General features: G+C 36.4%; 1 protein-coding gene across 1 annotated transcript in view; it reads right to left on the bottom strand.

Moving 5' to 3' along the window:
* Nucleotides 1-18,158, bottom strand: part of DZIP1 (DAZ interacting zinc finger protein 1) — a 37,385-nt gene that overhangs the window by 18,510 nt on the left and 717 nt on the right. The window contains exons 3-10 of the mRNA XM_075138427.1: nt 14,042-14,126; nt 12,363-12,487; nt 9,060-9,221; nt 8,187-8,324; nt 6,872-6,934; nt 5,475-5,615; nt 2,978-3,026; nt 1,610-1,666 (exon numbers count right to left, since the gene is read on the bottom strand). Of these exons, the coding sequence (XP_074994528.1) occupies nt 1,610-1,666; nt 2,978-3,026; nt 5,475-5,615; nt 6,872-6,934; nt 8,187-8,324; nt 9,060-9,221; nt 12,363-12,487; nt 14,042-14,126 (820 nt within the window). The remainder of the gene's footprint in view (nt 1-1,609; nt 1,667-2,977; nt 3,027-5,474; nt 5,616-6,871; nt 6,935-8,186; nt 8,325-9,059; nt 9,222-12,362; nt 12,488-14,041; nt 14,127-18,158) is intronic.

The raw sequence follows: 18,158 nt of genomic DNA, 5'->3' as shown, positions 1-18,158 counted from the left end.
TATATCAATGGCAGGAACAGCCTTTTCTATCTTGAGAAGTTTCATAAGGTGTCACAAACTTCACATTTGGAGCAGCAAGAGATCAGGAAAGATCTGAATGAGCTGACATGAATTGTCAGAGTACAGAAAATACTAATGTTCACAGAACTGTTTTCCTCCTCAGTCCAAATGAAAGAAAATGTACTAAGAAAGCGATGCTTGACAAGCTTGGTGTGTAAGCCCTTAGGAGCAATATTCTTCATAAAACTCATTCTTTAAATTCAGGGCAACAGCTAAGCTACTAGCTGTGAAATGTCTTAGCTAGAACCAGCACTACAGTGTTGGTGCAATGAAGCTGGTTTGAATGAAAAATAATTGGATTATTTAAAATACTATTATTAATAATCTATATTTAATATATTATTACTTTTCTCCACACAACATTTCATCTATGTAGTTTCACTTAAAAAGCTTCTAGCAATGAAGCACATCTTGCATAGGTTAGTAAGAAATCTCTGTATTATTAAAATAATTTTACCATATAATAAAAATAATAATAAAAATCTCTTTTCCTTAGTTTAATAATTCTTGACACAACAAATATTTTGAAATCAACAGTTCATATTCGTCAGTTTTTCATTCCTCGTCAAGTTATCTAAAGTTTCTGTTGTATACTGCTCCTTCTCCCCACACGACTTTTCAGAATTTTTTGAATTTGTTGAAAAAGAAAAATTCTGTACATTTTTCTTAGACAAATTCCATTTCCTCTCCCCTTGACAGGTTTTAAAACTAAGAGAAATAATAATTTTAAAAAATCATTATTTAATTATAGTTCAATAACTCAAATAATTTATAAAATGGTTTTAACATTTAAACATTTTACTTGCTCAAAGTTCATTTTTCCTATTACATTTCCTTGAAATGAAAGTAAAAAATTAATTGATCTCAGAATATTGGTGTGGTAACAATACTCTCCATTACTTTGCATACTGAGAAAAAAGTGAAAACTATTTTCACAAAGCTCCAAACTATATAAATGGAGGTTCATCACTTCTCCCCACTAATAAACAATATCATAACCACAAGTTAAAATAACTAAATAATGATCTATATGTAACTACAGATACAGTCTGGAAGAACCATCTAGACGGGATGACTGTCTATTTTGATTATGTCTTCTGTATTTTTCCTCCTTGACATTTGAAGTCACATGAAAAATATGATTTCAAGACTTATAAACAAACATCTCCACATTTTTCTCTATACAAATTCCATTATACGCATACACCTATCCAGTATATGCATAAACCAGAAAATAAGCATATTTTCTAGAAGAAAACATGATTTTATTTCCTCAATTAGTTTCATTTACCTTAAAGTGCTCCAATACTATACATGTGCTAGGAAATATTCTCAAATTACTTTATTTTGTTTTTTATTTATTCTTTTCAATAGTGCATCTTTTCAATTTCTTCATAGGAATTCTCAATGCTGACATACAGCAAAGCAATTCAAATTATGTTCTTTCAGTATAACTACTCTTACAGCTATGATTTGACAAGCAACACATTTGAGAAGACAGAATGTTAGATTTACAAGTCCTGCATCTGGACCCATCAAAAAAACTTACCATGCACCACTGGTAGACTTGGTTTAGATTCTTCAAGATGCTCTACAGTAGTGTTTACTAAAATAGCATAAAAGTAAAACACAATGTAAATGTATTATAGTAAACAATAACAGACCAAAATACAGATTTATAAATGTAGCAATATTTAATAATATTTATAAATTATGCAACTTTGGGCTTTAATAGGGGGAAAAAATAAACAAGTAGTTTACAAAGTAAAAATTGGTCCTTCACAACATAAAAGTACGTCTCTAGATACGCTTAACATTTTTAATACTTCTAGAACCAGGAAAGAAACTAGTAACTAAATTGTCACTGAACTGGCACGTGAACCTGCACTACTCAGATCATCTTTTTGGTCATGTCTGTATGCTGTCTTTGTGTCCCAGGGAAGAAGTCTTGGCCCAAAGCTACTTAGTCAAGTCTAACCTGATCCACACTTGTATTCCCAGAAGAGGATCTGCTGTATCCACACTTCATATCAATTAGCAGAAACCCTATCTATATCATGTATAGAATATAGCCTTGGAGTGAATTATCACATCGATTTCACATTCCTCAGATCAGCTTGGGGCCTAGGAGCAAATTCGCTTTTGTGCCCTGGTCTTATACTTGTCTGTGCTTCAGTGTGGCTGAATATGACCAGCTCCAGTTGAGAAGCCATACAGCCATATTATCACTATGCTCTTCTCAAAGTAAGCTACTCCCTGCTCTTAAGTTCAGTTCAAGCCAATGTCCTGCTAATAAAGCAAGATGGTTTCCAAACTGGGATTAGAATTAATCCAGCTGTCATCATCTATTGCAATAAACCTATTACAAATCACTGCAACTGCAGCATCAACAACACAGGTGTTGGTGGTGCAGGACTACATCCTAAAACACTACTATTAGGTTTTGCTGTTTGTTAAAGCATTGCACAGACAAAAATACCAGAGTTCTTAAAATTCTTTGAACATCAGTATCTTAACTGACAAATTAATCAATTTTGTCTACTCTTTCAGTATTTTCCCTTTTGTGAGTTCTTCAGCCTAAGGACAGTCAAGCATGAAAAAACAATTAAAATTACACTTCATAAAGCAAAGCCAAAGTTGTTTACATAATACAAAATAGAGTTGCTATATTTCACATCTTTTCAGTACTCAAGCAATCAACTTTGTACATTAGAAGTCCTTACAGTAGCAAAACATGAACTTTGAAAATCACGGCATGGAAACATCTGAAACACAAATAAATTGCCAGTACTGATTTGATTTCAACATTTAGTTAGTAAAGTTGATGTCTGTATTTTTTAATGAACTGTAACATTTGTTTCAGCCAAGCTGCTGAAATCAGAAAAAAAATTTGCTTTTTCTTACGGTTTGTACTTACTGTCATATGATTTGATGCTTGCAACTGATCTTGTGGACAATTCTTTTATCTAAAAGAGAAAAGACAGATACATGAATAGTTACAAATGTAAATGATCAATATCTAGAAATGAACATTTAGTACAAAATACCTAGTTTCAGTACTATTCCATAACAGAAATTATTGTTTATGATTTGGGGAGAAAAATAATACTTTTGTGGAACTCTATTCTACTGCCTAATACATATTTCATTCATGCTTAATGAATGTTGAAGACTTATTTCTATTTGTTGTCTTATGTGAACTCATGCTTTATACACTCTGTTATTACAAGCTATAAAGTGAAATGAGAGTGGGCTTATGGGCCACTTAAGCACTTACAGTTTCAATACTTTCTGCTTCAGCAATTCATGTTCAATTTTGCAATTCTAGCTCCACTCCAGGGAAACACTTAATTACACATTGATTTTAAATATATGAACACCTCTCTTGTCTGCTCTACAGTTTTGTCTGTTTGACACCCAAGACATGCACTGAACAAAACTGAGAGCATAAAGGAAACAAGCTGGCTGTAATTCGGTCTAAAGAAAACAGGAAACTTGTGAATCCTGTATCATTAAAACAATGTTCTGCACTCCAATTCCCAAAACAGAAGCTAAACCCAAACCGTACAGACACACAGTTAATGTCAGCTGGAGCTGGCACAAGACATTGGACCCTGGTCCTCTTTTATTTATCCGTTTGGATGTAGCCAATAGTGCTTCAATTCATTGTCCATTCAGTTTGGATTCTACAAAAGTGTTAGCTATTTCTCAAGCCCTTCCAGTTTCCAGATATTGAGAATGTAGATCTTCACAACCGTATTTCACAAACACCAAACTCAGACCCATCCGAACCTATTTTAGGTCTGTGGTCTTACTGTTTTGTTTTAAAAGGTCACTTTACTGCAAGTAATTTGTCTAGGATTAAGTCCTCTATTGCTCCAGCTATCAAATTCATTAAGGTAGAGATGTAAAAGCTATTATTTGTCTTCCTAATTCTTTAAGCATTTAAGTATAGGTTTAATTAATCTCAAGAAAAATGTGTAAAATCAGATGTTGATTTGTAAAGAACGCACCATCTAATAGAGGAACAGGTTGTAAGGACTGCATAATCATGCTACAGTCTAAACTCCAGACCACCCAGATCTTCATCCACCGATCACCTCAAAAAATCTGTACTTATGTTTGAACAAAACGTATTTTTAAGAAAAAACAATTCATTTCCAAACAAATAATTTCATAGAATAATAGAATATCTCAAGTTGGAAGGGACCCATAAAGATCATCAAGTCCAACTCCCTGCTCCTCGCAGGACTACCTAAAACTAAACCATATGACTAAGAGCATCGTCCAGACGCTCCTTGAACTCTGACAGGCTTGGTGCTGTGACCACTACCCTGGGGAGCCTGTTCCAGCAACCAACCACCCTCTCAGTGAAGAACCTTTTCCTAAGGTCCAGTCTGAACTTCCCCTGATGCAGCTTCATTCCACTTCTTCGTGGGCTGTTGCTGGTCACCAGAGAGAGGAGATCAGCACCTCCCCCTCCACTGCCCCCCTTGAGGAAGGTGTAGCCTGCAATGAGGTCCCCCCTCAGCCTTTTCTTCTCCAAGCTGAACAAAACAAGTGACCTCAGCCACTCCTCCCAAGTCTTGCCCTTGAGACCTTTCACCACCTTGGTCACCCTCCTCTGGACACACTCTAATAGTTTGATGTCCTTCTTATATAGAGGCGTCCAAAACTGCACACAGTACTGGAGGTGGGGCCGCACCAGTGCATTGTAGAGTGGGACAATCACCTCCCCTGACCAGCCAGCTATGCTGTGCTGGATGCACCCCAGGACACGGTTGGCCCTTCTGGCTGCCAGGGCACACTGTTGACTCACAGTCAACTTGCCATCAACCCAAAGCCCCAGATCTCTTTCCGCAGGGTTGCTCTCCAGCCTCTCGTCCCCCATTTGTATATAAAACCAGGATTACTCTGTCCCAGGTGGAGAATCCAGCACTTGCTCTTGTTAAATTTCATATGGTAATAATTTAATTAATTATTCTCACAGTGATAAATATGATACTTTATTTTTAGTGTGAGAAGTCATGTATTTTCAGGTTTCAAACACTAGATTTCATTATGTGGCAGATTAAATCCTGTTCACTATCAGAAATTTTTCATCTGTAGAGGTCTGGTGACTGTGACCTAGTAATCTTTTAACTTTGTGTTGAACTTACTAAAAACATTTGGTTTATTAATCCTTTCTGTCTAAATAGTGTTTTAATTTCTGGTTTACATTCCTGTGTCTCTTTTCCAGATCTATTCTTATTCATCAACATAATTTCCAAAGTGTAACCAAAATACTACAGCAATACTACTACAAATTGGGAATATTAACAATGCAACCAGAGATATACCAAAGATCAAATGCTAGTAAAATGTTTCTCTATGTCCTATGCTCTCTGAAACTTAGAGTGCTTCACAAAACAGACCTGCTTCTTCTGAGTGATAATCAGATCATTCTGCTCCTGAAGCCTCTGCCCCAATTCTTCTATCCTCCTCTTGTAAAAAGTGTTATTTTTATTCAGGTCTTCTCTCACTGATGATTTAAGCTTCTCAATCTGTGATAGTAGCTAGAAAGCAATCAGAAGAAAAGTAACTTCATATTAATACTATATAAAATATTTTAATGCTATAAAGTCTAAACAAGCAAGTGTCATGCTTAAATATTTTTAACACTATTTTCCCAGCAAAAACATAACGTCTCCTGTGATTTCGTTGGGACTTGCGTATATTATGAAACAGTTGTCTTGATCACTTTTTATTTACATAAGGAAGACTATCTAAATCTCAATACAAAGAAAGGGACATACAAACACATTGCTGAGACTGCCTAAAAATAAGATTGCAGGAAAAAGCATATGACTCTCTAAAAATGTTTTGGTTATAAATAGTGTCAAATAAGATATTTTAAGGAGATGAGATGTGAATTTGCGTGATAAAACTAACATATTAGCTCTGAATGTAGAAGAAAGGGAACAATACTTTAGGTGCACCATCCCAAAAGTAATACTTACATTACTCCTCCCTTATTCTATTCTTGCATTGTATGTGGGTGTATCATTAACTACATCCTTTTTGGGGAATGTTCCATGGTTCCTCCCCACTGCTTTCTTGCCAGAGGAGGAGAAGCATTGGTCAGACCACTATGATCTGCTCAGTTCTTACATGGTCACGCAGATGAAAGGAAAATGAAAGGAAAAGAAGCAAGAGAAACAAAGCAGGAAAGAGATTTAAAAGAAATGCAGACATAAAAAAAATCTGAGGAATAAAGCTTTGTATAGTAAAATATATAAACTGATGCAAAATAAAATGCCATGGTGTTTTTTCCTGGAAAAGCTGAACAGATTCTGCGTCAGAAAGCTACAACAGAAAAAGCAGCAGAGAAGTGATAGAAAAGAGAAAAAAACATTGAGACATATGCCATAAGTCCATGGTAGCAGAAGGTACAGGTTAGATGAAAGCTACATGTTGGCAAGTTATATCTCAACTATCCAATATATCCACACAACACAGAAAACACTGTGTAATACAGTGCTCACAGAATTAGCTGTAAGCTCTGGAAAAGAGAGATACAATTTCAGGTGTCTGTCAGATTCTTAAATGATAAATTACGTTTCAACCCTGGCCTTAACTGAAACGTCAAGATCCTAGCGTAACAGAAATACAGAGATAATAAATAAATCTAAGAGGACACACTCTTATAAACACTTGAGATCTAGGCTTTCTAATCCAACAGAGGTATTACAGCATATCAAGGACGACTGAAAAAGTAAGAAAATAAGAAAAAAGTCTCCTTTTAGTTTAAGTGGTTTGCTGTGCCACTTACCAGGGACTTTTCTATCTCATGGTCATGATGAAGGGCTTGTATTCTAGACGTCCACTTACTTTCCTGCATAGAGGAAATCAGTATTAATTCCTGTTAATAACACACTAACATTTAGTTCGATATATGCAGCTTTATTCTTCTAAATAAAGCATAAATACTGAAAAGATTATTGATGATTAGAAACTTGAGTAACCCCATATGTAAGACCTAGAACAGTCTTCAGCATGTTTTACACATCCGAGTGTGGTTTTCTTACCAATCACTCCAGAAACTACGTATTTGCTCCTTCATTTGTACATACAGTGACTACGAGTGAGAAATACCCAAGTATTTTGATACATCTTTGTGTATTAACAATAAGAGTAGTAAAAGCAGGGTTTTTTCCCCGAAAATAATGTCATTTCAAGCACTCATTAACAACGTATTTTGCGTAATGATGATAAAAACCAGTATTAATACATGAGTTTTAGAATGAACCAAATTTTCTTTGATTAAATAAAAAACATAAAGTAAAACTCACTAAGTTTTCCACATCTTTGAGCAGAAGTGACCAAACTTCTGGATGATACCAGCAGTATACAAAGACCTTCACATCCCAAGAACCATGAAATATATAATGCGTGTCGAAGTGTCAAAGAAAAAGAGTAAAAAGGCTTACGGGTATTTCCAAAGGCCTCACAACGGATTTTTTTTTATAGGAACAACCTGGACATGCAGGTGAGTCTCAGAGCCATAAAATGACCTTGGCCTCAGTGGCCCTTCCTAGCTCAATCTTTCCTATAGGTGGGTCTTTGGATTGTCCAACAGATTTGCACTATCACCAGCATCTGTGCTGGTCAGATGATATAGACCTGGTACAGAAGTTGCACCTGATAAGCTCAAGTGCTTCATATGGCTTAAAAGCCACAGGTTGACAGATACTGTCAGAAGGTTTCTTAACATTTTTTTCACCTTGGAAAATGGAAAATTCCAATTTTTCCATAAGTGGCCTTACAGATCAGCAGACATAAATGGTTTATTAGAGCCTTCTGGAATTGAACTGCAACCATACTTGGTAAAGCTAGATATATTTAATAATAAAGAATAAGAGAATATAAATAAATAACAATTTATTTATAAAGGATAAGGGAAGTAATTCCTTGATTTCCATTATAGAGATTGTACTAAATAGTAGTAAATCTTTAAAAACAGCTATTTTAGACATTGAGAGGGATGAGAATTTTACTTATGGATTTAAAATCCTACTCAGAGATGTAAAAAAATGAAAAGAACACAACTAGTCTGTCAAAGGCAATACATTAAGTTACAGTGTTACCTGTTTTTCAAGAAGTTTAACCACATTGTGATAATCCTGAGGACTCTGAGGTTTCTCTTCTGTAAATTCTTGGCTGTCTTTCAGCGTCCCTAAATTGGATTTTTGTTGCATATTGGACTTTTGTAACTCTAACAGTTGCTAAAAGGCAGGGGGGGGAAAAATGAAGACCTGAATATGTAAACAGATTTTGTTTTATAAAACTGTAATTTAATACAAAATTTACTTTAAACATAACTACACAGAGATTGCATCAGACACTTCTCACATTTCTCTTTAGTTCAGCATTTATCAAATTTCATGTAATATTTAATATATACATCTAACATAAATATACCTTGCAAATATACACAGGAACTAGCAGCTACAAAACATAGGCTGCTCTGGTAATGCCATGCATATTTGTTTTCTGACCCACCTATACTTTTACAATTCTCTTTCTAGTCAAAACTCTGGAAAGCATTTCTAGAGCATGTATTGAAAACACATGCAGTTCTGCTGTCAGGACTATAATGCAGAGATTAGTCCCCCTCCATGTCAGTTATAAGAATATTAATATAAGGATACCTAACAGACAGCAATAATAACAATATCTACTAATCTGTAAACTGGCACTCAAAAGTTGAGGAGTTAGAAAAAATTGACATAGTTGCTGCAGGCATAATTCATTCATCCAAAACAATGCTATTAAAAAAATGAACTGAAATTACGTTAATAAAGTACCAGTATACAAATTTATATCATTCAACCATTATTTTTAAAGTTTTGTAAGAAGACCTCTAAGATGACTACATCACATTTCAAATATGTGAAGTTCACTACCATCTACTGTAAATGATTCATGCCTTAAAATGTTGGAAAACATAAAGCACTTACATTTTCTAATGTTGAATTTCTGGAAGATAACTCCTTCAGCTCTTTCATAAACATCTCTTTCATTTTTTCTATTTCATCAGCCAATTTCTCTTTTTCCTCCTCTTTCCATTTATGAAATGACTGTAGAATTTCTTCTTCTTTTGATTTTTGCTGTTCACATTCCTGAAATTTTATTTTTAAAGCATTATTTGTTATTTTTCCCCACACACAATACTAATTCAAATACCCAAACTACGTGTGGGAAGCAGTCACTTTCAATGGGCAATATTGCGACATCAAAAAACAGGAAAAAACACCAGCTTCTGAAGAATTCTGGGGTAGTAAACTGTGCATTTTGCTAGCAAAACACGTACGCTTCAAGAAGTTTTGGTAGTTCATTATTTTTCATTGAATAACACATGAATGACCTTACTTGGTCATATCAAAGATCCACCTAGTTCAGCATCCTGTTTCTCAGAGAGGCCGTAAGTATATAGGTGGGAAAGAATAATACCAGGGCAAGCAAACATGCACGTTCTCCTTAACAGTCTCCAAGCTGTCGATTGTTTTCAGCTCAGAAGACTTCCCCAGCTTGATACAGTTTTGTAAACTTAGTAACCTTTGATAGGTTTCTCCTCCTATACTTTTGCAGTCATCCTTTGTGGCTGCGTCAGCTTTTAGCAGCTGCAACACCTTTTGCCAATGAGCTCCACAGGTCTACTTGTGTGAAGAGCCAAGTAGGTTTTTTTTTTTGTTTGAATCTGGCTCCTGCTAGGTTCATTTGATGCATGCTAGGTCCTGAACTGGAAAAGAGAGTGAATGATCGATACCTATTCACTCTGTGTAACTCATGACTTCGCAGACATCAGTATCTCACCCTCCATCCCCACCAAGCTGTTGTCTCTTTTTCAGACTGACAACTCTTGGCATGCTCAGTCATTCTGAATATAGACTGATCATCCTTGTAGCTCATCTCCATAGCTTTTATAATTCTATCATATCCTTTTTGAGATGAAGGAACTAGACCTACATACAGTATTTAGGCTGTAGTTTGCACAGTGATTTTTCAGAATAATTTGTAATACTTGATTTTCGTTGCTGGCTACTACTAATCAGTGGGCTGACATTTCCCTGTAACTGTGTATCACAACCTTAAGATCTTGCCCTTCAGTAGAAAGACTCAGCTCAGAACCCATCATTTTGTAGATGAAGTTAGAATTATTTTTTCCCAATATACATTTACCCCACTTTATCTGTTAAATTACTTTTACCATTCCATTACCTAGTCACTCATTTTTGTATAGTCCTCAACTTGTTCAAAGTCCTGCACCTCCCTGTCCAGAATATACACACTTTTTAGGCAACCCCTACATCTTTCCATCACAGCACTCACTCTGAATTTGTTTTCTGACTAACTGTGATGAGCCATCATTGTACACTTATGAAGAACAGGATCTTCTGTATCCCTCCACCTCAAAGGAGTAGAAGGGACCAAGAATTGGAAGCATGACAGTTTTTATCCAAATTTCCTCCAGTAGTGGTTCTCCCTAAAAAAAAAACTCAGGGGAAAGATCTTCTGATCTTTCAATCAAAAGCCAACAACATAACGATACCTGAATCGACAGTGGATGTCAGTCATGGCAGACAAACTGCAACCAGTCACACTTCACATTTCTATCTTCCCTGACACCCCAGAAAAACACAGAAGCTTTGAAAGCATCTTGTTGTGTAACACTGCAGGCTGTAGCTTCAGGACATTTCAGGCAGTCCCCTTGTAGTTAAGAGTCTCAGCTAAGACAAGTGGCTTCAAAATAGGCCCCTAAGGCACCAAAAAATCTATGCTGCACTGCTATGAATACTCCAAGTTCCATCTCATAAGAAAAACAATGCTTCAGGGGCAGGAGAAATATGTTATAGATGTACCTCTCAAAAGTGAGGCACAGAATGAATGAGTAGAATACCTAGCATATGTCCACATAGGGCCAAGGCTCACTATTCTGACCCTGCTTGCACTCCTAGGTGAAACTCTACCCACGCTCTTCATTTGGTCATCCAGTTACTTTTGAAAATGGAAAAAAAACCAGGAAGCTGAATGGTCACAGGAGAAGGGGAACAGGAGAACTAAAGAAAGGAGTCTGAAGCTGTGTTCAGAAAAAGAAACACAGCATGTTTTACAGAAGACCAGCTTTTCCTCTGAAAACAAGGAAGAAAATAATTAATGATAGCGATGTTTTGTTGATTCCCTTTAAATTAAAAATCTTTCCAAACTTCATGGTTGGTTTTATGTTTGAAGGTCCTCAAACTCCACTAAGAAATTCTGAATATTGGGTGACATATTAAGACAAGGTTCTCACAGGTTATGTTAACAACTACAAAACCCTGCTTTTCAATGTGATACAGGGCAAACTGCAATATCAGGATATATATCTAAATTAATCATTAGAAGTATCTTGTCTCTTATGCCAAGAATTTGCCCCTTAATGAACCAAAAAGCTCCCCTCCCCTTTAAAAAAATTTCCATCCCTATTTCGATAGCAAATTATCTGACTGCATTTACTTAAACTGAAATGAAAATTGTGAGATGATCTGAAATTATCAGGCTTTTAAAAAAACAGAAACAGGTAACTTAAAGACTCTTTTTTTCTCTTTATGAGCTAGTAAGCACTACCACAATACTCAATATCATCCTAAATAAAGCCTTGCATGTGATTACAGACAAAATTACTTCTTTTAAATCATTCTGTTTTAAGGTTTTTTATTCACACAGCAGTAGCTAAGATTACTTTCTGCTTTGGCTCTCTGGTCAACCAAATTCTAAGCATTTAAAGACCAACATGCAAGGTCTAGATTGCTTTATTTCTTCTCAATCTCTCTTCCTTGACTGCTTTACAACTCTGTTAGACAGTAAAGTTCGTCACAGCAAAGAATAAATCTTACTCAGTTTATAAAGTCACATATAAAATCACAGTCATATATAAGAAACACAAGATATCACAAGATATCATAATACTAAAAATAGCTTATATTTCACCACAGCAATTTATCCACTTCAGAAACAGGTCACACTCACCTTATGAACTGGCAAGTGCTAACAGAAGTGCTGTCTTAAGTATTAATTTAAAGTTCTAAAACAAAAGTAAGGAGCAAGCAGAAGTTCAAAATTTGGGGCGGGTGAAGGGGGGATATGCTCTAATGCTCAAGCACCATTGCTGCCAGGCACGCAAGCTGTAAACACATTTTTGTTCTGTTCCAGTCACAAAATGAGTGAACGCAGTCCAAAGCACTAATTCTTTTGAGAGGTTCATGTTATTCAGTACATATTACCTTGGAAAATCTGACCATGTTAGCCTGTTGTTCAGCCTCTAACTGGGATTTGGTGAGCTGCAACTGCTCCTTCAGGTTATCAATCTCATCCTGCAATTTGTCTGTCTTTGCTTTCCTCTTCTGTTCTGTTTGAAAGAAACAGAGATTTAAAAAAATGTTTGTTGTAATTCTGGAAATGTGATCCTTACTGCAAATGTGTTTCTACAGCGTTTCAATAATATCTTCATAAAGTGTGACTCTCATAGACCACTCCCCCTTCCACTAACATGATTCTCCAAAGATGCTTTTAAATATGTGTGTTCTCTGGACTGCTAACGTTATCCTCAAAGACTGAAAAATACGAATATTTATGAGTTTATGAGATATTTACAAGAAAAAATATTATTTCTAATATATCTAATTTCAAAGGAATCTAAGCAACACAGGCTCAAAAAAGGACATATGAGGGACAAAGTGAACCTCGATTATTCAATTCTGTTAGGTTTAATTTATTCTAAATAACTTTTGTAAGGAGTCCATTTGGAATACAACTCATTATTTATCCGGAATGAGTCAGAGGGAATGTCACTGTAATAAAACCTGTTAAAATATGCAAAAATTATAACAATCTTTAATCTTGAGACATTTCATCAATTTACCAAGGATTTACTAGCCCATCATCTGGGAATCTGAGCACAATGCAGAATATTATTTCAGAAGTAACTGCATGGAGTATTTCCCTCATACAGCCATTTCAGACTAATTCTTTATATGATAATTCGTTCAACTGGTTCTGCAGCATCTTCCACTATCATTTTTATCAAGTGTAAAGTGCACAACAGCTGCTGCTTCCAATATATTAAGGCTTCCTCAGAGACTTACTCAGGCCCCTCTCACTGTTCCTGCTGTTTTATCTGCTGTTTTATCTGACAAGCTACAGTTCAGACCTCGCTAAATTCTTTCCACTCTTTCTTCTCCCAAATGCTCTTTTTTCCTAACTCATTTCTAATCACTGCCATTTGTCAATACTTGTTAGTCCTTAGCAATAAATCATAAGCATGCAACCTAACAGGAAGGAGAGAATTTAGAGATGAATGAAACAAACTTTGAGACCAATGTTTTTCAAACTAAACATTTTTCAATGAAGAGAGACAAAAGTATGTAAATCAGTGGTATAGCAACCAAGATTATCATAGATATATGAAGTTAGAGTATTATTGACAATTTCTTTTTCTCACTATATTTTACAGTCAGTGTAGTTCAGGAGAGCCTGATCCTATTCAAACTGATTTCAGGTGACCTGGATTATTTCTGTACTGATAATTCACATGTATTCACAAAATGTATTTGCCTTAGCACAACTTGTTCAGTTTACCCACACCTTCATAATACACATGCCTAAAGAGAAACTGTGCTCTGAAGTCTGCTACTGACTAAGTATTTAGTGGGAATGCTAGTTTGAAAAGGTACTGTAAATATGGCATACAATCTTTTGTTAACTATTTTCCAGAGACTGAAACATATGTCGCCCAATAGATTTTGTCAGTCAGTGTTGCTTGCATTCACACAAATTGGTATCTGCCACCTAAAAACGGAACGTGAAAATCATTCTTCCCAGTTACACAAAATCATGGACTCACTAGATTTACGCTTTTCTAAACTATTTATCTTAATTTGTTTTATAACATTAAAGTACATACCAATCTGAGATTCTTCTGGATGACGTCTTTGCATGTGACTTTGTAAAAAGGCATAGTTCATAAAAGCCTTTTCACAAAACTGACACTACAAAAACCAGATAAAAACATTTTAGTTATTATTAGTAACATCTGTTTGGTAAGCATAGCAGTTAACGTTTTTAACAGGTTGTTACATTTTGCCCAGATGTCAAAAGTAGGTAACTTTAATAAATTCCATTTCACAAGAATAATGGCTAAAATTCTCACAGTGCCTGATTTCTGTAAAGTTATTTGTGTTATTTAATGTCTCGCAGTGATGGTCACGGGCAAGAATCCCATTGTGCTAGGCACTGTACAAACTCTGAACAAAAAAAGACTCTGACCAAGCAAGTTCAAATTCCGATATAAACCACAGATGAGAGATGAATATAGGTAGGTAGAGAAGTATAAGGAAAAAGTAAGACAACACTATCCAGCAAAATACACACTGACTCCAGCCAGCTAGCGTGCTGCTCAGGTATTCTTATCACAGCAAAGGACAGCACCATACAGTTGGAAAAAACAATAAAGATGGGTTTGAGTATACATAAGCGAATTGTAAGATGACAATACTAGAAGGACCATAGATATGTAAAAAGGTCAGACATTTCAACCAAAATAAGGTAACAGTACACAATTTTGCAAGAAAAGATACATACATTAGTATGCTACCTAGCATCCTTCTGAAGCGTAAAGCTGTTCCAATTACTATTCCTATAATTTACTTATTATTTTTTAAGTCATATTTTAAGTTAAATTTGGATCCTATCCATCTTAAAAGATTTTTTTTGTTCACCTTCAAAGCACATTCCACTAATGTTCAGAATATTAAAAACAGATGGGTGTCACACGGACAGAAGCTACATCTACGGATTTTGCAACATAGTGGTAAGACTGTGAATCAAAGCCCCTAACTGCTTTAGGTAGGGTTACTCATTACGTCTTTCTCATACTTTTTTTTCCAATAAATATATTTTAACAAACCACAAATACTCAGCTGAGTCCTTTTTCCTCATCAGTGTGATATGACTGCAAGAGACTGACTTAACAGATTCAAGATCTTGTCACCATAATCAAATTCCCAGATTTCATCTAATATTTAAAATATTGCCACTGATAGTCAGGTATCCTATTAAAAATATCTTTCAGCAAACACTAAAGCCTTAATTATTAAGACAAATTTTGTTGGACAAGTGCAAAAAAGTGCTAACAAAAAAACAAAGTAAAGAGATATAGTATGGTAGCAAAGCATTGCTGCCAACCAAGAGGGAGCTTACAGTGTAACAGATTGCACATGATTTATGGAATGAAATTGGCTGTGAAATAATGTTATCTATTCAAGCACAAACTTCATGTCAGTTTGACTTGCTGGTAGTGAAAGAAAGGTCTTACTGCAGGAGACAGGAATATTAACACAGGGAATATTTAGGTTTTGAATTATGTAACATTATTCTCGCAACTACTTTTCACAGTGTTAGACACAGCGTGCACTTCATGCTTACACTGTGCATGAGAATATAAGATTTCTGAACAAAGTATCAAAAACCTGAAAAATTATTATTTAAAATTAAATTCGTGTTATTCAGATGAAGGTATTGACCAATGAGTCTCAAATTTATGACTTGTAGGTACCAGTACCATTTTATAGTAGCATTTCATGGTTGAACTTACGTTGGTGGATTAAAGGCATTAAAACTGAATTCCAAAGCATGGTTACATTAGATATAAAGTGTGCCTCCACTGAAAAAGGCAAGTAACTATTTACAGGCTTGTTTGCAAAACAGCCAAGACTTTGAGAGGATGAAATCTGAACTACCCTCTCAGGAACACCAGCAACACTGCTGCCCTGCATTTATAAACTCTAGGTCTCTGGCATTCACACTCAGAATCCTGAAAACACTGTAGGAACTGCAGGAACTGTTCAACATCACTCCCTGAACTCACTTTTCTCATGTGAACCTAAATAGAATCATAGAATCATAGAATTATTAAGGTTGGAAAAGACCTCTAAGATCATCGGGTCCAACCGTCAACCCAACACCACCATGCCCACTACACCATGTCCCTAAGCGCCTCATCTACACGTCTTTTAAATACTTCCAGGGATGGTGACTCAACCACTTCCCTGGGCAGCCTGTTCCAAGGCCTGACCACTCTTTCAGTAAAGAAATTTCTCCTAATGTCCAATTTAAACCTCCCTTGGCGCAACTTGAGGCCATTTCCTCTCGTCCTATTGCTAGTTACTTGACAGAAGAGACCAACACCCACCTCGCTACAACCTCCTTTCAGGTAGTTGTAGAGAGCAATGAGGTCTCCCCTCAGCCTCCTCTTCCCCAAGCTAAACAGTCCCAGTTCCCTCAGCTGCTCCTCATAAGACTTGTGCTCCAGGCCCTTCACCAGCTTCGTTGCCCTTCTCTGGACACGCTCCAGCACCTCAATGTCCTTCTTGTATTTGAGGTGTGGCCTCACCAGTGCTGAATACAGGGGCACGATCACCTCCCTGCTCCTGCTGGCCACACTATTTCTGATACAGGCCAGGATGCCATTGGCCTTCTTGGCCACCTGGGCACACTGACAATAAATAACTTCTAGAGTCAAGAATTTACTAACAGAGAGGAAAAAAGAGGGGAGGGCAGACGTTTACTTTATATGAAATTAAATTAAAAATGGGAAATAGCTTTCCATCTCTGCTTTATTGTAAATGCCACTGAACAGAAGATTAGTGATGAGCCAAGTTCACTACCATGTTCTTCAGCTTCCACTGAGACAGTTGTATTCTACAAATATTTCAGAAAAACTTGGTAATATTTAGCTGGCAATCACAGTATGAGAATTATTTAAGTTTACACATAAAATGATGCAGGCAATCAGTTTTCTTTTGCAACACAGGACAGACAAACTGCTCTGTAAGTTGCATAAAGGCTTTTTAAAATGATGCCACATCAACAGCTTGTCCTTAATACTAACACTCAAATGAATGCATTGAGACAAGGTTCCCATGAAGTCTACCATACGTACAGCTCTACTCTTGGGGCATAAGGTATGTTTTTGCTTACAGAAACACTTGAGTCAACTTAGCTGATGTCTTAAAAAATTAAACTTTGCCAGCGTGCTGAAATTGGTATTATACTGTGAGATAAGATTGTACATACTATAAGAAAACTTGTATTAGTTCTGTACTGCAACTATTCCATGATTAAGGAGAATTTCAACAATTGGGACTGCTAGTATACCAAGAATTAAAAAAAAAGAAGAAACCTGTAATTTTAAACACATAGACACAAAGAGCTAGCCTGAAATCGTGTCAAACCAGTGTACTGTCTAGACTTCAGACTACATTTGATGCTGCAATCTGCATTCCTGAAACCTGTTGAAAAATGGTGAAGCTGAAAAATCTTTAAATCAAACTATTACACCCAGAATACAAAAACCCCTCCCAAAAAAACAGCATGCCATGACACAGAGAGTCAGAACAGCAATGTACTAAAGCTCTTAGGGAAGACTTTTAAGGAACAGATTGTTGTGGAGTTAGGGATTAGCTACCTCACTGGGACTCTTTACCATCATGCCTGAGTCACTTCTGAGTCACACACACGAGTAGAAACTTTGTGCCTGGAGAATGTTACTGCAGGAAAGTGACAACTCGCGGAGAGGTAGGTTACTGCTTAGCACCAGTTCTGATGTACTTGCCCTATGTGTTTTCTGACCATGTAGCTGATAGGCAAGGAGAGACAGCAACAGAAAGCAGTAACAAGTTTATCACAGGTTTTCTATGTGTGTGTATCTGACACTTCAGATGCGTCAAAAGCAAATCCAAGAATAAAGAGCACTTGTTAATAAAAAGAGGATTTGTTAAAGATGATGTAGCACTCTCCCAAACGTCTGTGATACCAGCCAAACACCTGTGAAACACAGATGGGAAGCAAAGCACCTGCAAGCGATGCACTCCCTTTTTACAAGGTCACCAGTCCCTGCAGCTCCAGCCTCTCACCCAGCAAGCAACTGCACCCCAGCAGAGCAGGACTGCTCTGCTGCCTGCCCCCAGCAAGCTTGGGAGGTGGCAAGGGGTGAGTGACTGGGCTGCCAGGACCTCTCCTCT

The sequence above is a fragment of the Calonectris borealis genome, chromosome 1, assembly GCF_964195595.1.
Source record: "Calonectris borealis chromosome 1, bCalBor7.hap1.2, whole genome shotgun sequence".
Classification (NCBI taxonomy): Eukaryota; Metazoa; Chordata; class Aves; order Procellariiformes; family Procellariidae; genus Calonectris; species Calonectris borealis.
The sequence above is the reverse complement of the archived record's forward strand: the minus strand, read 5'-3'. Positions and strand labels throughout refer to the sequence as shown.